The sequence below is a fragment of the Trachypithecus francoisi genome, unplaced genomic scaffold, assembly GCF_009764315.1.
Source record: "Trachypithecus francoisi isolate TF-2019V2 unplaced genomic scaffold, Tfra_2.0 Lachesis_group6, whole genome shotgun sequence".
Classification (NCBI taxonomy): domain Eukaryota; kingdom Metazoa; phylum Chordata; class Mammalia; order Primates; family Cercopithecidae; genus Trachypithecus; species Trachypithecus francoisi.
Genome location: NW_022681471.1, coordinates 108013858 through 108036654, shown reverse-complemented (window position 1 = coordinate 108036654; position 22797 = coordinate 108013858). Strand labels below are relative to the sequence as shown.

Here is a 22797-nt window from a genome sequence, read left to right as displayed (position 1 = left end):
CTAAACATCCTCCCATCTAAAGATTGCATCTACTGGTATATACAAACATTTAAATCATGGTCCCCCATTCTAAATGTCAAGGCTTTTAAAACTTTATCAAAGGTAAAAGAGAAAATGTTTTTCAATAGAAAAAAAAACATATGAAACTGTCACATAAGGTTATTTCTGTTGGGACCTTCTTTCTGGCAACAAATACATAAGAATATTGTACTCTGGAATGCCCCAGTGGGATTCCAGAAGGCTAAATGGACAATGGTCTAATATGTACTGAAACATTTCTCTGCTGTTTTTCGTATTTAAAACTTCACTCTTATCTTTTACCCATGGTCTATGAAATGCTAAAATAAATGAAGGGCAATTAACCTCCTAACTTTTGCCCCCTCTGGCTTTGTGTGTGTTCAGGGAAGTTTCTAGAAAGGTAGTTTACTTTAATTCTGCATTTAAAAATGTTGAACAGAGATGACAACGAGGTTAGTGAGCATTTACCATTAATTTTAAATGTCAGAGTTAAGTACTTTACAAGAACTTTTAGTCTACAGGTTTATAATTTCGCATTTCTTCAAAAACAGGCAATTTGTTAATATCATTAACAGAAGTCAGACTGAAAATTTCAACTGAAATGTCAAAATAGCTCAGAAATTTTTTTTTCTTTCTTTTTTAAAAAATTAGCCTGACATGTAATTAGGCCTTCAGCCTGAGACATTAGAATTTTTATCTCAACTTACATAATATTTCTTCTTAAGGGAAAGCAAATTGTAAACTTTCTCTTCAAGGTCTTTCTCACCTCTTTATTATGACAGTGTGATTGTCCTGCTAAGGGAGATAATTAACTGCAACTTCATTAACATCTACAAAGACAAGCTTCCTCATTAGAAGTGAAGAAGAAAAGGGCAGGATATAATTTAATTAACATAGCATCCATTCATAGCCAAATTTGAAGCACAGATTTCATAGGTATTTTTACATCAGATTTGGATTCATCTACCTTTCTTTCTTGTTTATGTGTCTGTTTGTGTGGATTTTGTTTTGTTTTGTCGCTTTATATTTTAGAATTCTTAAGGAGCATCTCGGGGAACAGAAGTTTCCATCTCATTAATTGTGGACTCTGTGGAAGAAGGTGACTTGGGAAATTACTCCTGTTAGTTTTGAAAATGGAAATGGACGTCGACACGCCAGTGTTCTCCTTTATCAACGAGGGAGTGTAACCTTCTAAGCTTGAGTGGTCAACTGAATGAAGATGGGAGAAAAAATCATTGGGAACCAAGAAACAAATTCAATTTCGTTTTTCTCCACAAAGTTCTCCTAAATAAAATAATCATATTTGCATTAGAGCCACCAAGGCAAACAGCACAGTAGATGGGTGAGTAACTCAGTCTCTAAAATCAAATTTGGATTCCTTGCTCCTCTTTAATACCAACTGTATAACTTTGGGCAAAACATTTAACTTCCCTAAGCTTTAGTTTTCTGATATATAGAATGGGGAAAATAATAGTATCAACTCTTCAGTGTGTTGTAAGAATAAAATAAGACAAAAAATGTGAAGGGCTTGACAGAGCCTATACAAGGAAAGTCATTAAATGCTATTTATTATTATTAGAAATAGATATTAGGGGCCGGGTGCAGTAGCTCACACCTGTAATCCCAGCACTGTGGGAGGGCAAGGCAGGTGGATCACTTGAGGTCAGGAGTTCAAGAGCAGCCTGGCCAACATTGTGAAACCCTGTCTCTGCTAAAAATATAAAACTAGCTGGCAGTAGTAGTGCGAACCTGTAATCCCAGCTACTTGGGAGGCTGAGGCAGGAGAACCACTTGAGCCTGGGAGGTGGAGGTTGCAGTTAGCAGAGATCGGGAGATGGCGCCATTGCACTCCAGACTGGGTGACAAAGTGAGACCCTGTCTCAAAAAAAAAAAAACAAAAGAAAAAGAAAAGAAATAGATACTAGTTTCTTTAAAAAACAACAACAACAACAAGTAAATGGTTTTAAGTCAAAGATTGTGTTTCTTATGGGAAGGTTGCTCCTTTAGTGTAAGAACTGTCTGGTGAGTTCCCCACTGCAGTATTTTTTGACATGTTGTTTCTGCCTTGGATAACTTTGATATGTACGATATTCTCCCATGATGAATAGTAATGCATTTTTAAGTAAGATAGGCTGTGGTTGAGTGCAATGTCTGTTGTGCTAACTCTGCCTCTACAGCACCCCATCATCTTTTGCGTAAGGTGAAATGCATTTAAATTTATATTGAATAGTTTGAAATAAGAGATAACTGTAAAATGTGAGTCATTCCTGTTAGTAAAATTGTTTATGTATATTACAAGAGAAAAATACATTTTTCTACATTATGCTAAGTTAAAACTTTCTACTCTTTGGAACAAGGACTCTTGATGTTCTCTTACTCAGCAAATTTACAATGATTTTAATTTCAAAGCCTGTGTTTAATCCTAGACTCTTTGAGGTTTGAAAAGAAAGAGAACATTGAAGGCTGTTCCCCCTACTTTATTGGGCAATAGATAGATTCCCTTTGAATAATATTACTGAATGCTATTAAAATAGACACCTCTGTTGTCAAGGTGACTATGATATTAAAATAGTCTACTTTTTAGGGATGTGAGTCAAGGGGAAAGGTATGCAGCAGCTAGCAATATGATTGTATCTTTCTATAGTATATAGCCAATCAAGGAAGGGATTTTAGTAGAAATATCATACATATACAAGTACAGAAATAGCTTCTCATAGTTAAAAGCAACTTAAGTGTTGTGTAATTGAACTTCTTCTCCTGCCATAACATCTTCTGAAGTGATCTATCCTTATACTGGATCACATTCCCTCTCAAGGAAGTCCATTTTATCTTTGGAACAAATCTGTTAGAAAGCATTTCAGTTTCCTTGTCTGTCTATCCATTGGCCCTAGTTCTGTACTTTTAATCACTCTTCCCCAAGACAGCCCTTCAGATGTTTGATGACAGTCACCATGAGTGTCCGAACCTTTACTTCACCAGATTCAGCCTCTTTAGCTTCTTTTACTCATTCTTCGTTTTTATTAGTGAAATACTTTCACCCTTCTGGTCACTGTCTTGAACGTGCTTTAATGAGTTTGAATTATTCCTCAGAAATGGAGTCAGGAGAGAGAAGATACAGAGCACATAAAAATGGGTTGACTTGGACAACATAGTTTTTGGGAGGGCAAGGGAAGGGTGACAGTTAAGTAGGAATCAAAGGAGAAGGGAAGAAAAAGGAATTGTATCTAAGGATAAAGCTACTAAAGCTCTGTTTTTGCAGAGAGGCACACAGGCAAGAAGGGGTCCAAAACCTCCAGGCTATGTTTAGCATACATAGCTTAAGGATAAGTTGCCCAAAGCCATGAAACTTCCATTTCTAGAAAAATAAATGAAGAATCAAGAAAATTACTTGAAATTTTTTTCAAGTAATATTTGATTTCTTAAACGTGAAAAAAATGTGGTCAATGTTAGAGTATTCTTCAATATTTAAGTCTTTTAGTATGTTTTTCAAATATGCATTTATACAAACAGCAATTTATTCTTAAGAAATAAAAGCATTAACAAGCCAAAAAAAAAGGTCCTTCCAAGACATGTACTCCAAAAGTCCCTCTTCAAGTGAATGTATGCCTTCCTTTTAAGGGAGCTGCAGCAAACGAGTCATCAATTCACAAAGACACCAATGGATGCAATTTCCTGCTCTTGAGGGACTCATGATTATGTGGAATGATCTATCCCACTAATCTTGGGGGGAAAAAAAGGACTTTGGTACACATATGACATGACCTGAACTTCATCAGCCCTGCCAGGTTGAGGAGAACAGCACACAGCATATATGAAATGATAGGTTTGGATCTTTGATCATGGAGTCTCTAAAAAGTCAAATGTCTGTCATGCTAGCAATGGTGTAATTATCAGGTGGGTTGCTATATTACTCAGAATACTAAGGCTTTGATAAGGAACTGGGAGCTTTCACTATTAATTGTATTTTTCTGCCATTTACTCATAAATTCCTTAACTTATAAGCCTTCACAGTCTTCCCTTTTAAAACCTCCCTAGAGAGACATGTTCAAACATTTGTTGAATACTGATCTTGTACACCACAAGCTGTCATTGCTTCTGACAGGTAAACCTTCCAGGACATTCCTTTGCCAAAGTCATCTAAGCAATTTTTCCTTCACTGTTACCTTTTGTTCAGTATCATTGACATAATAAAATGATTTCAGAGCCCTCCAATGGGTGGTATGGATTCTTTGAAACATCGCTTCCTGGTATCAAATGTGTCTTCCTTAATGCCAAGGGGATACTATAATAAATAATTCAGCTACATTTGAGCTAGGCTATGTTCTGGGTCAGCCTTTTATCTGCATAAAAGAATCATAAGTCCATGAAAGCCTGCTGAAAATCTACCAAGAAATTTGACCATAGAAAAATCTTGCTCGAGAATATCCAAAGTTGCCAATTCCTGCAGCCAGAAAAGGTACTAGGTTCATCAGAATCTCATCGGACATGCAATATAGATATATTTCACTTACTATACAGAGTACTAGAATATGCAGTGAGAGAAAGACAGAGAATGAAAGGGCAAGGCCCATGGCCATATTGGTTTATGACTGCCCTGCTCCTTACTCTTCACTCCTGCCAGAAGCTTCTATTCAGTCCTCTTTGCCAGACCCTGGCCTGGCAAGCTTGAGCATTAGATCCTGGCTTCAAAAATAATGAAAGTAAAGCGCTGACAAATTAGACATTGCCTTATTTCTGGTTCTTGTTATTGCCTATACTTGATTGAATTCCACGTCTGAGTCTCTGAATCTTTTACCCAGATACACTTGCTACTGCCTGTCCAACACGCACTGAACATTGACCTTCGGTTTTCCTCCAAAGCTCTGATCTGTCCTATTCTCTCCATTTTTTACTTTTGCATTTCTCTGACACAAACAATACTCCAGGTAGATACCTAGCAGTATTGTGCTCTGACCTCAGGCCTAGACACTCTTGTACCCATCAGGCTGTCTCAGATTCCTTCTTCACTCTCTGTGCCTTCTGTGTATACTCTCATTTTTAATGACCTCACAGTGCAGACATGTTTATTATCTTAATGGTCAAGGGCATGGACTTAGGAGTAAGGCTGGCTGTGTTCAAAACCCAAGTCTGTTCTTACTAGCTGTGCTATCTGGGGCAAATCTTTAATCACTTTGAGCCTCAAATTTCTCTTCTATAAAATGGGAATAATAATAAGACTTCTCACATAGAGCAGCTGTGAGGATTCAATGAACTCATATGTGTAAATACTTATCACAGTGTCTGGCACGTACTTAGCACCCAAAAAATGTTAACAAGCTATTACAAGATTTCTTTGCTCTAACTATGTGATACTCTGGGTAATGAAGGATGCAGCAATTCCGTGTTCCATTAAAAAGTCCCTGAATTCTAATTCATCTTTCATCAAAATCGTCAGCTTTAGCTCCAGCAATTTTGTTCCGTCAATTCTGAATTTGACTTTATAATAGATTTACTTTGGTTTGAATGTACTGTCCTAAAGGATAATTTTGTTTATGTATTCATGCATTTAATGGTGACTAAGAACCTACTATGTGCCTGGCATTTGTGCTAACCAAAGTTACAGGCATGAAAAATAAAATTAAATGAACAGGAAATAAGGACCAATATAATTTGGAATGCCATCCACTGCTTTTTAAATTACAGTGATATTAAACATTCCTAATATACGACTGAGCTTCCTAGTGAGTGTTTCACTTTGAAACTGTCACTTTGGGGATGTTCATTAGCAATCCTGCTCTGAAGGGTTATATTTATTTATATGGATTACAATAATATGGCAATTCATTAATCAAAAATTAGTTTGGGAACTGGCAAAGTATCTATCTGAGAGACTCAACACAAGTTAATAATAATAAACATCTAGGTTTTCTTTATTTCCCATCTAACCCATTTTACTTCTTGTGTGCACTCTCTTTATCCCTTCAAAGAATGTAATCAATAGAAATTAGACCTGCTCAATAAACTCCCTAGACCTAAAAATATCTTTAGTAATGTAATTAAGTGCACATCATTTAGGATGCATTGTTTTAAAGCCAGATGAATTTAAACCCAGTGGACTCCTTTAACCCTTCTTGTAATGAATCATCCTTGTAATATGTGCCCCATCCTTGTTAGTATTTGCCTAGTGAATTTATTTACTGAGAGATACAGTAAGGTCATACAACGGTGCAAACTTCTTTTGGGACTGGCCATTTGACATCTTTGACCATAGATTTCAGAATATGTTAAAGCCAAACCTTGTTCAGAAATCAAAATCTCCTACCTCCCTGTATGGCAGCATTTCCCTAGAAAGACAATGACCCATTAAAAGCTGAGCTGATGTCGATGGAATGGATACTTTTACTGAGTCCTAGCTTATGCAGTGCCAAAATATGAAGGAATTTTAGTAATGTTGCTGCAGCATCTCCAAATAAAAGCCAACGAGTTTAACAAGTTCTCTCCTTGGATAAGATTTGACATTTTGTAGTCAAAATTTTCTTTTGTCCTGTAACTGTTTTTTTGGTTGTCGTTGATGGGGGGGGCCTCGCCACTCCTCATGTATGTAAGACATCTAAATAGCAGACTCCAATGTCATATTTTTTTCTTGGTAACTAATGCCAAAACAAATAACCAAACATATTTGCAGGCTATTATGAATGCCAGTAGCACAAATTGTCCAATACTAATGATTTTGTACCTCTGCACTTCTTTTTTTATTATTTATGTTTATTTTTACAGGCAAGGTCTCACTCTGTTGCCCAGGCTAGAGTGCAGTGGTGTAATCATGACTCACTGCAACCTTGAATTCCTGGGTTCAAGCAATCCTCTGGCTTCAGCCTCCCTTGTAGCTAGGACTGCAGGTGCACGGCACTACACCTGGCTATTTAAAAAAAAAAAAAAAATGTAGAGACAGGGTCTCCCTACGTTTCCCAGGCTGGTCTTGAACTCCTGTGCTTAAGCGATCCTCCTGTCTCAGTCTCCCAAAGTGGTGGGATTACAGGCGTGAGCCACTGTGCCCAACTCCCTGTGTGCTTCTTGATATGGATATTCCAACAAGGCTACTGATTGCCACCAAAGTTGCAGACGTGACTATTAACCACTTTAGCTGACTATTTCCTTAGACTTAGAATATATTATTTAAATGAGATTAATCTCAAGTTTTTTTTTTTGCCTCAACTGTGAAATGTTTTGAAGGCTTTTTTTTTTTTTTTTTTTTTTTTTTTTGAGACGGAGTCTCGCTCTGTCGCACAGTCTGGAGTGTAGTGGCATGATCTCGGCTCACTGCAAGCTCCGCCTCCCGGGTTCAAGCAATTCTGTTGAAGGCCTTTTGATCCTACTTTTTGCTAATCAGTTATAATATGGAGGTATGTTATGTAACATTGTTTGGCCTCTTAGCCATTTGGGTCACACAGTTTTCTTCTCTGTGAATGAGAATAACCAAGTAACATCTTTGTTTGAAAAGAAAAGGACCACTGTCTGCTGATGATTAACTTTTTTCTCAATTAATAAATGACAAGAGGGTGATCCTGGACAAAACCAATGTGGAGGGCCAAGAATAATAAACTCTTTAGTCTTTAATCATTCCTGTTGATCATTCATGTGGGCCAAAGCTCTAAACATTTAATTATACATGGTTATAGTCACTGCAAGTCCTTTTTGCTTTATTGAGTTTTACACTTGTTTCCTTAACTAAATGTTCAATTCTTGATACAGATCTTTAACTTGTATTTCTCTCTTATATGCTTCAAAGTACCAAACCCACTTAGTAAATGTGATGAATGGGCTGATTAAATGTATTCTGAGTGATCTAAACTTTGTCTATAGCAGGATTTCTCAATCTTGTCACTACTGACATTTTGGGCTTGGTAATTCTTTGTTGCTGTAGGGGCTGTCCTGTGCATTGTAGATCATTTAGCAGTATTCCTAGCTTCTGCCCACTACATGTCAATACAACCTTCCTCAGTTATGACAACCAAGAATGTCTCCAGACATTGCCAGATGTCCCCAGGGGTCAAAACTGCTCCTGGTGACAACCACTGCTCTACAGTATAGATATCCAAAACTCAATCTCTTCCTGGAAATGATGTCAACACTTAAGCTGCTCAATGTAGGGAAATTCAAAATAGAAGGACAAGTATTTTAATCTTGAAAACCTTCCAAGATTATACCAAATGTGGCTGGAAGGTCAACGGAATGGCTGTTCTTACACCATAGGAATTGACAAAATTTAGGTTCCTTGTATTTCCATGCTTAGAGAGTCAGCTAAAAGCCCCTAGACCAATGCTTCACAAACTTTACAGTATGCACAAATCACCTGGGAACTTTGTTAAAAAGCAGTTCATTAGCCTGGGGTAGGACTCAAGATTAGAATTTCAATCAAGTTCCTTAGTCTGTGGACCGCAGCTGGCATACCAAAGCCCTTGCCTAGACAATAGATCTTTCTAATTAGCTTGGTAGCCTCTAATAGGTAAAGAGAAACTAGTTCTGTTGAGCTCACTATTTCCATGAGAAAGGAATGAAAGCTAAGTGGAGCCAGTCAGTGCGACTGTTTTTAATTAATTGCCTCATTCTTTTTACATGGTCAACACCTTTGAACCTATTTGAACAGTGGTTCATTGGACTCACACTCTACTCTTAATGAGGTTACTTGCTTCACCTGTTCAATGAATTGTGCTATATAACATATTTGCTACTCAGATGTCTAAGAGGGCATTTTCTTCAAGTATTCAAATAATTAACCTCTTAAATGAAGAGGGCCCTCACTGTTGGACCCATTTCCTCTGTACCTCATTTTTTTAAAAGGAAATACACTTAGGAATGTCTCAACAACATATATATGGATATACATATATGCTTTAGCCTATGCAAATAGCCTATGCAAGTAATCTAGCCTACGCAAATAACATAAGGAGGAACACGATTGTATGGTGAACAGTAAATACTGCTGATTTTCTGTTTTGAACACTTGTATTCAGCAAACTGTCAATTAAGTGTGGCAAGAAAGGATGGAGATTGTATGGAATTGAACTGCCAGATATTATTGGTCAAAGGTATGCCTCAAAAACGAAAGAGAGAGAGAGAGAGAGAGAGAGAAAGAAAGAGGAAGGGAGAAAGAAAGGAAGGAAGAAAGAGAGAGAGAGAAAGAGAAAGAGGAAGAAGAGAGAGGAAGGAAGGAAGGGAGGGAGGGAGGAAGGAAGGGAGGGAGGGAGGGAGGAGGGAGGGGAGGGAAGGAAGGACCACAGCAACACAGACTGGTTAAAACCGTCTCTACGAGTTCAAACGTTTAATTCATTTTAACAGGCATCTGTCTAGCATCTAACAGAGGCTATAACACACAAGTATTTTTACAGATGAAGCAACTAGAGTAGTGTGCGAGTAGTCAAAAGCACACAATGTATTTGAATACTGCCCATTTCTGTGTGGCCACGGAGCTGCCAGTGGCAGCAGTCTACTCAAGTGAGGGGAGAAGGAATCCACCGGAATTCGTGTCTGTGTATTGGAAAATGATAAACAGGCAGTTTAGAAAAAATAATTAAGTTTAAAACATTAGCCGGAAGCCCACAGAAATTATCTAGCACACAGCAAAATTCCACTTGTGTGATCAGAGATTCCAAACAAGATAGTATATTCCTAGCCACCACCTACCAACAACCACTCACTCCTCCTTCTCAGAACCACCTTCGTATTTTCATTATTTTTGGGTCTGAGCAACCTGTTGATTGACAATGCTTCATATCCCACTCCAAATCTCACTTCACTGCAGGCTGCTTAAAAGAGATAATTCATATAATGCTGTTGTATGAAAAGTGACAAATCATTCTAATTCAACAAAGATGTATTGAGTGCCAGCAATGGGCAAAGCACTGGGTTAGGCATCCTTACTAGTTGACTCACTGCTACCAGAAGGATGTCTACCACCATGCTGGAGCATTTAAACAGCATTTTTGGGAAAAGGGAGATAGCTGTGCATTTTAATAGCTGCAAATTCCTGCATTTTGTAGAGAAATGTCACAACTGGGTCATAAAATGCAAGGTGTAACTTTTAATAAGCAGTTCCTGTATGTTGAACTTTGACAACCAGGTCAGTAAAGTGAGAAATTAGACACGACGCATAAAAAAAGGCCAACTTGGCCGGGCGCGGTGGCTCAAGCCTGTAATCCCAGCACTTTGGGAGGCCGAGACGGGCGGATCACGAGGTCAGGAGATCGAGACCATCCTGGCTAACACGGTGAAACCCCGTCTCTACTAAAAATACAAAAACTAGCCGGGCGAGGTGGCGGGCACCTGTAATCCCAGCTACTCGGGAGGCTGAGGCAGGAGAATGGTGTAAACCCGGGAGGCGAAGCTTGCATTGAGCTGAGATCTGGCCACTGCACTCCAGTCCGGGCGACAGAGCGAGACTCCGCCTCAAAAAAAAAAAAAAAAAAAGGCCAACTAGTATCTCAGGTCATATAGTAGGAAAAAAATGTGTTGATTTCCAATAAATTACCATGGTAACTTGTATTAGATTTTAGTGTTGAGAATTACATTTGCCATCTGTGGGAAATATAGTATCTTTTTGTATCTAATTTTGGGGCACGTGTTCTATTTTTAGCATGTGTTCTATGAAAAATAATAAATTGGGAGGTCAATTTGGTTAAATTAAAAGTGCATATTTAAATTCTATAAAAATAGAATTTATTTTTAATTCGAAAAGAAAATCCAGTAGTACATTTAGGAAAGCACACAAAGGTCATTTTTAAAACCACCCCCAAATTGTTACCATTAAGTGAAATTTGATATGAATGAGAATTGACTAAAAAGTGAGAAATTCTCAACTATGATGAAAAAATGGACAGTTACTTGAGAGTACTTTGCTTTTGACTCTTTAGCTTTGTGTGACCTAGAACCAATCTCTTTGTGTCATTGTTCTTCAGGTTTATCATTTGTAAACTACTTGCCCCTAGCCCCACTGTGGGAATCTTGAAAGAGCATATATGATACTGGGTGACTAATAATATATATTAGACCATTTGTCATATTTTACAGATTCTCAGAGTTTTTAGACATTGTGCCTCCTTTTGCCAATTTTGAAAGTGAGATACGGTGGTTGCTCTTCCTAGGGATTTTCTTATGCCTTAAGTGTTTGAAAAGTTGACTCAGATCTTTAGATGTCAAGTTTCTGTAACTGCGAAGTAGAAAATACAATTCCTTATGACATGCAACTGCAGTTCAAAGTACCGACTTACAATGGTTGCCAAATTCATGCAAACTAAAGTGGAAGAGGCCATTTTCAAAGCCTGAAAGTATTAAATATAACTTACCTGACTTACATCAGTTTAGAATTATAATTCTACTCTGTATGTAATGTAAAATCAATTTGACTTAAAAATTTATTTATACCACCCCACAGTTTCAAGGTAATGACTCACAACTGCTTGGGTACATTTCTAATTCTCCCCAAACAAATATGTCTATAACATTTAAATGCCTTAATGTTGAAAGCAACTGAAAGAAATATATTAAAGATACAGCAATAAAATTCTATCTAGTTAGACTTCTTCAGTAGACTGCTGCCACTGGCAATTCAGTAGTCACATAAAAGTTGGCAGTATTAAAATACATTTTCTTCTGTGGCTGTCCACATACTAGTTTAGTTTCTTCATCTGAAAAACAATGCAATTAGTCAAAATGAAATTTGAAATTTTTACCTCCTCTAAAATCAGATTATTGACTCCACGTTTTATGTGAATATTCATAAACTGTTGCCAAAACTGATTATTATTTATGAAGAGAAAAACTCCACAGTGGTGTTTAAAAAATTCCTGTTAGACTTGCCTTGCTGAACCGGGCATCTTTCAATGATAGCTGCATAAACAGATAGACAAATAAATAAATAATTAGGCTAAAGTGGTTACCAAGAGAACTCTTAGCAGAACACAGCTTGCAAACCACATTGGACAAATTCCATTCCAAACTGTCTATAATAAAAGGCAAAATATAAGCTATTTTGTAGTATTAGTATTTAAAGCCATAGATCAATTGCCTATGTTAAGGCTACATGAAAACCTAATACATTAGAAAGAGATGCATTAAATAATTTAGTGAAGTATTAACAGTGGTTATCTCAAGGTGCTATAATTCCATGTGATCTTTAATTTCTTATCATTGTTATGCATTTTTCAAATTGTTTACTAAAAGCATGTTTTATAGAGTCAGAAGAAAAGTGAGAAAAAATAAATCTATTTCGGTATAGCTAGTGAATATATTTTTTCTTTTTTTTTTTTTTGAGACGGAGTCTCACTCTGTCGCCCAGGCTGGAGTGCAGTGACCGGATCTCAGCTCACTGCAAGCTCCGCCTCCCGGGTTTACACCATTCTCCCGCCTCAGCCTCCCGAGTAGCTGGGACTACAGGTGCCCACCACCTCGCCCGGCTAGTTTTTTGTATTTTGTAGTAGAGACGGGGTTTCACTGTATTAGCCAGGATGGTCTCGATCTCCTGACCTCGTGATCCGCCCGTGTCGGCCTCCCAAAATGCTGGGATTACAGGCTTGAGCCACTGCGCCTGGCCCGCTACTGAATATTTTTGAAAATGCTTGTAGAAAACCTATCATTACTCTCTGCTATAAAATCAAGTTATTTACACATTTTTCAAGTATACTGAAATCTATTTGCTTGAGTATGTACTGTTGCTCACACTTTGTCTGTTTTACAAAACAACATTTTAGGGGACACCTTACTTCTACATTATTTTCTCAAGCCACTGATAATTTTAATATATGCTGAAAATCAATACATATGGTGAGATGATAAGATAATGCCCTATTCTTTGTGAAGCAGAGCTATGTTATTGCTATTTTGGTAAAAGATAAGTCATTATTGAGGACAAGCCCTTTATGTATACCAGCACAGAGGCCACTAAAGTATGTGAGCCGCAGACTTCTCAAGTCTGTCATGGTTTAAGGAACCACTTACTGCTCCCTTTGGATGAGGGAAGTAATGGTAGGGTCTCCTATTGGTAACTCCCAAAACATGATCATTTTTTCATAGATTGTTAATGGGTGGGGGTTTTTTTTTAAAAGGTTAATAGAGTCTTGAAAGCATCTCTTTACAAAATGAAAAAGAAAGGCAAATTTACCACTATTTTCTTAAGCATGTTTATGAATTCAGAAGTGATCATAAACATTCAACATAGAGAAGAAATATATTTTTCTGTTTTTCCCACTGGGGGAAATGAACCAGCATATGGTTTTTGCTTTAATACTTTGTAACTCTGGAGTCACCAAGATTTTGAATGAGACTTGTCCCAAGAGATAAACTATTACCAACAAATTTTGCCACACACATTTTCTTCTAATGTTTCAATAAGTCAGAAATACATGAAACCCCTAAATAAAGAATATTAAAATAATAACATAAAATTCTGAAGCTTATTAATATATCCCATTTGTATATTGCAATACAATCAGTTTATATGTGTGTACAATACTGGTAAATGTATTTTCATCAATTAAATATCTATAAATCATCATACTATATTTGTTTAGAAGAGTTCGATATTTCTGTAGAAAACATGGCTTCTTCTATTGGTTATCTAGGCAGTCCAGATGTTCTGGGTTCGTTGGCCAATCCAAAGCATTCCCAATGGAAGACCAAATTGTTCTAACTATGACAATATACCCTCTTGAGGAAAATTGCTTTCAGGATAAACATTGCATCCCTTAACAAGGAGGAAAATGGCAATGCCACCTTCACTCTGACAATTTTCTCTCCAGAGATGTTTTGTAACATTCCATCTGTGCCTGTCTATTTGTATGACATGTTAAGAAGGAAATTCCTAGTAGAGGGAAAGCAATACTTTTCTAAGGTATTTTCTTTTAGGCATCAGTGAAGTTTGACACCTTGATATACATTAGCCCTGTCTTCCAAGCTGGTCACCTGAGGCCCTTTTTGTTCCTTATTATAACACTGTCTTCCTTCTTTGTCTGTCTTCTCCCCATCATACTTAATCTTATGAGATCAGAGATAAAGGAAGCCCCATCTGAATACTTTGTACCTGTATGTGTGCAAACACACATAACGGTCTGTGTACATCTCACATTATAGTCTTGAGATAGAAATATTATAGTCTTGAGATAGAAATATTTCAAACACCGCCTTTGTAATCTAAAGGGGAAAGGTTTTCTGCAATAAAGCTCTCTCTGTGTTAGTAACTTCACAGTATACATTTTGAAAATATAGGGCAATTTTTCCCAAGGGAGAATCATTGTCCTATTGCAGTGACCTATCTTTGCGAAACCTGGTTTAATGGGTTCCATGAATCCTCAAACAAATATTTATTGAAAAGGTACATGCTGTTTGCTTTAAAAATAAAAAAAAAAGATCAACAACATATTCTAGCTGAGAAATCAAAGCATGAGTTTGCCTACCTTCACCTATCACATCGTACATTCATTTTCCCAGTGCTCCATACCAAACTACTTGCCAAAATCCTTTACAGCTACCTCTGCATTGTGTCACTCTGTGTCTGACCCGCGTCTCTAAAATACTGGAAACACACACACATACAAATACCCCAAGTGAATTTCTCATCTGGCTTGTAATTGTGATACTTATAATGTAGCATTTCTTACACTTATATAAAAGAGGTCTAGCACAGTGACATTTAAGTTCTCAAATAGCTCTTATTATTTATTATTTATTAGTTGCTTACATGCCTGACTCTGAAACTAGACATGAGCACCTTTAATGCAAAAACATATTTCATCCATCATTTTATCACTGGAACTCAAAAGCACTATACCTGGTACAGAGAAGGCACTTATAAAACAAATAGAAAATGTATGTATTAGTGAGTGAGAAAAGTTGAATAGCAGTATGAAAGATGTGAAGCAGTACATGATTGATTTCCAAATGCCAAGTGAATACAAACTTTCTTAGTTCTGTAAGTCTATACAAGACTGTATTGCCATTAGATTTGTGAATGAAAAAAAGAACAGAAAACCAAACACCGCATGTTCTCACTCATAAGTGGGAGCAGAACAATGAGAACACATGGGCACAGGGAGGGGAACATCACACACCAGGGCCTGTTGGGGGGTAGGGGGCTAGGGGAGGGAGAGCATTAGGAGAAATATCTGATGTAGATGGCAGGTTGATGGGTGCAACAAACCACCATGGCACGTGTATACCTATGTAACAAACCTGCACATTCTGCACACGTACCCCAGAACTTAAAGTATAATTAAAAAAAAGAAAATGTAAAAATAATTTTTAAATCTATACTATGAAGTTGATCATTTTTCTATATACTAAAAGTGTATTCCCAACTTAATGGACTGAATAATAATGCTATAATTATACCTTATCAGTTGCTTGAACCTTATGATACATTGACTAGAAAAATGGCTCACAGATATATTCTTGGAATTTTAGAATAGAAACACATAAAACCTAACTTTTTATTCAAAATTGGGTTTGTTCTTAATCATCTAATCAGTCATTCATTTTCATTGAATATCTTTAATGTGTCAAATAGTTTGCAAGGTATTTGGGATAAGTAGTGAAAGATATAGACAAAAGAGACCAAAAAAAAAAAAGAGAGAAGACAGCAAAAAACTTCTCCTGATGGAGTTTAAATCCCAGTGGAAGACAAATAATACACAATAATACATTTATTGATAAGCAAATTAAATATTATGTTATATAGTGATGAATACCGTAAAAAATAAAGACAAATGGATGCAAAATGCAGCCACAGGTTTGTGACTTTGAATGCGTGGTCAGTGTATCCAATTGAGAAGGTGCTGTATGAGCAAAGACTTGAAGAAGCAAAGAGAGAGGCACGTAGAAATCTAGGGGAGATACTCTCCAGTCAGAGGGAAGCCAGAGCAAAGGTCCTAAGATAAAGTCATTGCTTACAATGTAAAACAATAAGCAAAACTAACTCTGATATAATTCAATATGGTAAGTGAAAAAAAAAAGGACAGGACATACATGTTCTAAAGAGGAAAAAAATCACTTTTAGTTGGAAAAGTTATATTGGAAGTGCAGATCCCATCCTTTCCTTGCAGGATTGGTTGGGTTTTGGTAAATGAAGAATTGCTGATTTGGAACAAAAAACTCACATCAAATTTAATTTACATTGGAAGGATGATTAAAGCTAAAGGTTAGTTAGCTGCTCCAATTAAAGGAATGAAGAAACTTAAATGCCCACATAAGGGGTTTAGACTTTGTTCCATGGGCAATGTAAATCAACTAACAGATACTGCACAAAATTCCAGGGTGAAGACGTGTTCTGGGAAGATGAAATTGAAGGCTTTGTGCAGATTAGTGTACAATAGCTGTAAATAACAGAATTTTAATACCAAGGTAATCAACCTGAAATACACTCTAATTACAATAACACTTGCAATTATTATCTTACAATTCGACCTTTTATTTTTTAACTTTTTATTTTGGATAACTAAAACTGCAGATATTGTAGAAAATTACAAGAACAGTATAATACATTTTAATATATCTTCTCCACCTAGATTCACCAATTAATAACATTTGCCACATTTACTTTATCTCTCTTCCTACATATAGGTAGGTAAAAAGAGCTGCACTACATATACACATACACCACGTATCATTGCTAAACCACATGAGAGCACATTGCAGACATTGAAACTAAATTATTCAATGTGAATCTCCTAAAAACAAGAATTTTTTATGTAACAAGAATACATTTATCAAATTCAGGAAAATTCATAATTATAAAATGCCATTGCCTATGATGTAGTCTATATTCAAATTTCAAAAATTGTCCCAGTACATACCCTTTACACCATATTTACCATCCAGGATTATGTACTGCATTTAACTGCCAATTCTCTTTAGTCACCTTTAATCTGGTATGGTTCCTCAGCTTTTCTTTGTCTTTCATAACATTGACATTTTGAAGAGTAGAAGCTAGATGGTTTTATTTGTTATAGTTGTCCCTCAGTTTGAGTTGGCCTGACATTTCCTTATTTTTTTTTCACATGTTTATTTGTTTCTGGCTGTAACACTACTTAAATGATATTGTGCCCTCTTATTGCAGTACACCGGGAGTTGGGGGGGGGATGATGTCAATTTGTCCCATTATTGGTGATGTTAAATTTGGTCACTTCCTTAAAATGATGTCCATTTTTCCCCAGTGAGGAGATACTGTGAGACAGTGTGAATATCCTGCCTCACCAGTCTTTCAACCAATAATTTTAATGTCTGCTGATAATTTTTGCCTGAATCCATTGTTATTGTGGTGGGTGAAAAACGGTCATTTCTAACTATATCATTCCCTTCATATTTACTGGTTGACATTCTGCTCTTAGGAAGAGCTTTACCTTCTTGTTGGTTTATTTGTAACTAATATGAGCACATGGATTCATGCTTTATTCAGTTACTGCCATTATTCATTTTAACTCATCTTTTAAAACATACCACCGATAAATATTTCTTAATTCACAGAGAGAAAAACCAGCTTAACACCCTTCTTGCCTAGTTGAAAGAGAAAAAAAGCACATTCCAAGGGTAGGCTCTAGCATGCTGTGAAGAGAATGTTACACTTTTTCTTGTAGCCTTTCATTTTATTTTGCACTTTGAATACTTTATTAACACAGAACAATGAAGTTCCAAGGACCTGTGAGACCTTAGTCTAACTGGGCTCTAATGATGGGTCCTAGCCAACAACCATATTTGCATTTTGCTTGGCAGTAACTAGAAGTTAATTTGATGCTTTGCCTAAAAACCTCTTTCCAAATGGCAAAATATGCTACTTTGGAGGTAATCTTTTGCCCAAATGTTTGGTCATACAGATTTAGCTGCTCCATTCACGGACCATTTTTATTTTTATTATTACAATTTTGGGGGTTTATACCCTGACTTCCTAAAAAGGACTTTTGCAAGATCAAAACTGTTATTCTTACATACTAGTTTATACTTTCCCAAAACATTCTCTTCCTTTATGTGAATAGCAACTTGATTTGTAAATGTGTTGCCCCCGCTCCCCCCCAAAAAGTATAACTGCGTTTAAATTGCACTGATGTATTGTAGAATTGAGTTGAGTATCTTTGTAGACTGAGCATAATTATCCTCCTGCCAGGAACAAATAAGTTATACTGTTCCAGAGAAATAAATATGCATATGAATTTATGTGGATGGATAGATTCTTACAAACTTTAGCTCTTTATAACACAATGAGAGAAAAAGAAATGTACTTGGTGAGGCTAATGAATAAACTGGAATCATTATAGTGTCTGTCATGCATTTTCCCCCACAAACTTGCATTTTACTGCATATAAATGAGGGAAAAACACTTCGAAAGACTTTTTATAATGAATGAACCAACTGTAGGATAAACTACACCAAAGTTAGCCATCTAAAATCTTCAGTTATACTTCTGGCAAAATTATATATATAGGCACACACACAGAGAGAGAGAGAGAGAGAGAGATCAAATGGAGATACTGACCAAAAACTGCAAGTCAAGAGTTCAAATATACATATGAACTTTTACTTACTTTGTTAAAATCTTTACCTTTTCGAAGATTTCCCGCAGAAAAGGTTTGCAAACAATAACACCAGGTATAGGCCAAGAAAAGAACATAGTTTCCCATAGTATACTAGGTAATTGCAGCAAGATCAGTGGAAACCAAATGCATTTATTATTTGCAATGTAATTCAATATACTGAGAGATGGCACACACTTTATTTTAATTAGCTGTTTCTTTTAAGGGGTTGCTTGCTCCCACTGTCTTGATAAGAAAAAATTGTAGTCATTGCTCAAAATGCTTGTAGCAAATCTAGTTTTAAATTGAAACAATTTATTCCAAAGCAGTGTACTACTGCAGCAATAATCAATGTGTTTTCCCTTAGCCTGTACTGGAGCTTTCCAAGGACTATTGTTAATTGCCTGTAACGAAATGATTGCTGGGGCCCTTAAATGCAACTCTTTGGCACTTGTTCATTTGTTGTTTTTAACCAAATGCCAGTTTTCCTTAGGTTTTGCCTAGCAATTTTGCTTTTACAATTTTCAATATTCAGTCTCAGTCCCTTAAAGGGGGCAGAGTCTATCATTTTAACAAAATAACACAAAGGCTAAACAGATTTTAAAAGGTCTGCACTTTCTCCTTCGGTCCTCAGATGTTGAATTGTGCTGAAATGGAATCTTTTTATTTTTTAAATGCTGCCACTCCAGGCAACTTGGACTAGAGCTGAAAGGCAGATCCCATTTCAAAGGGAAAATGACATTTGCTGGGCCAACACCATTTACATTGTAAAGATAAAATACAGCAGTGGGCCCAAATGATTTCTCTTAACTGTGACAGAATTTAATCCTTAGTAATTTTGTATAACCCAAAGGATAAGCAAGAATATGGTAGCGCATGTATTAATGAATCTGTCTGGCTTGGAGCAAAAGAATACAAAGGCTAAATCTAATGCACCATTTTCTTTGAGAGAGTTTACATATGCTATATAAACCAGTGTGACTTACTTAAATGGAAAAAAATTTAACTTGCATACATGTATAATGTGTAGGCATGTATATTACACTCCTGCATAGAAATAATGTAGTAACTGAGGAGCAGGCACTGTACACCATGGGGAAAGACACATTTCCATCTTGTTCCTGACCTCTTTATAAGGACATTATAAGAACACTATGCTTCTGCAATGTAATACTACAGAAGTCTCTGGGGGAAAGTCTGCCACGCTCCCAGGATCTCAGGATAAATTAGCTCCTTGTAAATTGTGTTTCTTTAGACTCGTTTTTGGTATTTCTATTATTAGTAAACGTCTATCTATGGCCCAGAAGAATTATTCTTGCTTATTGCTCATTCTCTAAGCATATATAACTTTTCATATGTTTGTACTCTAAAGGAGTTTTTCATGTGACACAAGACTGTTTCTATAACTGCCAAGCTACATCAACCTGCTCTCTTTTTCTTATTATATTTTAAACAACACTATTGATTGTCTATGTAGAGTATTCTAAGAAATGTATAACATTTTTCAAATGGATTGTGACATCTAGCAATGAGAGTAACTCCTATTTGGGTCATTGCTTTGCTAAAAATAAGAAGGACTTATTTTCATACAATTTTTCTCTAATTTGCATATATTCAATGTCTCAAAATTAAAAAAGTATACAGAGGCCAGTATTATAAATACCATCTGGAGAAAATGAGAGTTCTGTTTATTGGATTGATCAGATTATGTTTCAGGCAAAGGTTTTTTGTTATTTCCAAAGCTCTTTGGCTATATATGGGCACTTAAGACATGCCACAGGCCCAGCCCCTGGGTAGTGCCTCCAGATGCAAAGAATGTGCTTGGGGACACCATAAAAGAATCATTCTCTGCCTGGGCGCTTATCTAGCGCAGAGCAGCTTTCCCGACTCCCAGCTTTCTTCCCACACTTCTCCCCACATAGGCCTTTGGTTAGAACTTAAGTTTTTCTTAAAAAAAATCAACATGTTAAAGAATTGAAATATGATTAACATAATATAAAACATGGAGCTCTAAGTGTTTGGCTAAATGAGTTCCGACAAATATAAACACTTGTGTATCCACACCAAAACCTATTTCCTTTACCCCAGACAGTTTCCTCTTGCTCCATTCCAATAAGTTTCCCTTCACTCATCACTAATGAATCCATTTCCTGATTTATGTTACTATGGATTATGTTGGTCTGTTCTTCAGCGTAATTTAAATAGAATCATACAGTAGGTATTATTTTGTGTCTGATTTCCTTTTTCTAACATAATTTTGTAAGAGTCATGCATGTTTTGTGTATCAGTAGTTTATTACTGTTATCACAGAGTATATCCTGTCATATGAACATACAATTGTTTGTTCATCATTTCCTGTTAATGGACATTTAAGTTGTCTCCATTTGTGGCTGCTGTGAATAAATAAGACTATTCTGAGCATTCTCATCCAACTCTTCTTGCAGATATCCGCTTATATTTCTCTTGGACAAATACCTAGGAGTGGAATTGCTATTGATATGGTAGATTTATATTTAATTTTATTAGAAATTACCCCAAAGTTTACAATGTGGTGATATCATTGGCTACTGTCACTAGCATTGTTTGGGAGTGGAAGCTAAGTGTTCTTGATTATTTTTCCGTTTTTTTTTTGTACAAGAAATTTTTGAGTGGTAAATTCCTACTGTCTAATATACTAAATTAGAAAATCTTAAAAGAAGCCATAGTTGAAATGCTTATTTCTCACATTATATCCAGCGTATTTTAAACCACGTCTTCCTGATTTATAGATCACTCTGTCGGCATAAGTTAGAATTTTACACAGACTTCTCTGTATGGTGGAGTTTATTATCTTGAGTGAACAAGACCCAATGTATCCCCACAGGATTAGCCGCTCACCCTTTCTGTTCATATAGTAGGGGGAAAACATTATACTGAAGAGCTGTTTGTATTTTGTTCCTGGTATTTTTGTAGTACTGTCTTGTGTGGTTCCTCACAATGTTAATCAGGTAAGCTGCTGGAGGTATTTTGTAGTGTTTCACACTTCATATTAATTTACTTAGATTCTAAAAGATTTGATCTCACTTTATTTTTCATTTCTTAAATGCATACGGTTCAATCATTTTAAATAATATTTTCTTCAATTTCCCATTTAATTTTAAAAATTACAGAAGAATACACTGGATTAAACAGTAGTTAATGTGTTATTTATTAAACTGTAGAATTAGAAATCAAGGGCTAGGTAATAGGAAATATGAATGAGGATTTTGTTTTGTTTTCTTTTTTGTTTTTTGAGACAGAGTCTCGCTCTGTTGCCCAGGCTGGAGTGCAGTGGTGCGATCTCAGCTCACTGCAACCTCCACCTCCCGAGTTCAAGTGATTTTCCTGTCTCAGCCTCCCGAGTAGCTGGGATTACAGGCACCCGCCATCATGCCCCGCTAATTTTTGTATTTTTAGTAGAGACAGAGTTTTGCCATGTTGGCCAGGCTTGTTTCAAACTCCTGACTTCAGGTGATCTGCCCGCCTTGGCCTCCCAAAGTGCTGGGATTACATGTGTGCCCAGCCTGAGGATTTTTTTTCTGTAATTATTATAGGAAAAGTGACATCACATGCAAACACACACATATACAATGTTCTTGTGAGAAAATGATGGCCATGCTTTTCAGATTGTTTGTCACTCAAACTACACTAGTCCCATCATGATTTCACCCCATCTGTGAGAACTCAGGACCGATCTTATAACCTGAGGGTACTTGTTACCGGCAAAACCATGGATTATTTTAAAGTTGTCAGTCTAAGCTTACTTACACTGACTGTGTTATGAAATTAGATAACTTACTGGTGGATTCTGAGTTACAGAATCAAGCACAACATTATTTTACAGCTTTAATTTCAGAAATGTTTGTATTTAATTGTAATTAAGGAAATTAGTACTTTTCAAGGTAGTTGTCAACTGCAGGGAACAATGGCTACCCATCAGTGACAACATTTGGGCTATGATGATTAGGACAACACTTAAAGTGAGTTTCAAAAATCTGTGCATGATGGCTTACTATTTAAATACCGGTATCCTTATTTTTGTTACAACGTCCATAGTTCTAAAGAAGGAAAAAATAACAAAATATTTTATCTCCAAGTTTTCCTGATAAGTCTTGATCTAAGGTAGATATTCAACAGAAAAAGGAGGATTTGTATACAGTGAGTGTCAAGAAAATTCCTTTTTTGGATAGAACGTTGTAACATGCCTGGTAAAAGGGGAAGCAAAAATTTT

General features: G+C 36.4%; 1 protein-coding gene across 1 annotated transcript in view; it reads left to right on the top strand.

Annotated features, from left to right (window-relative positions):
- The window catches only part of IL1RAPL1 (interleukin 1 receptor accessory protein like 1), a 708593-nt gene that overhangs the window by 669766 nt on the left and 16030 nt on the right, over positions 1-22797 (top strand). Inside the window, 3 exon segments of the mRNA XM_033201300.1 lie at positions 1051-1073; positions 1076-1140; positions 1142-1199. Of these exon segments, the coding sequence (XP_033057191.1) occupies positions 1051-1073; positions 1076-1140; positions 1142-1199 (146 nt within the window).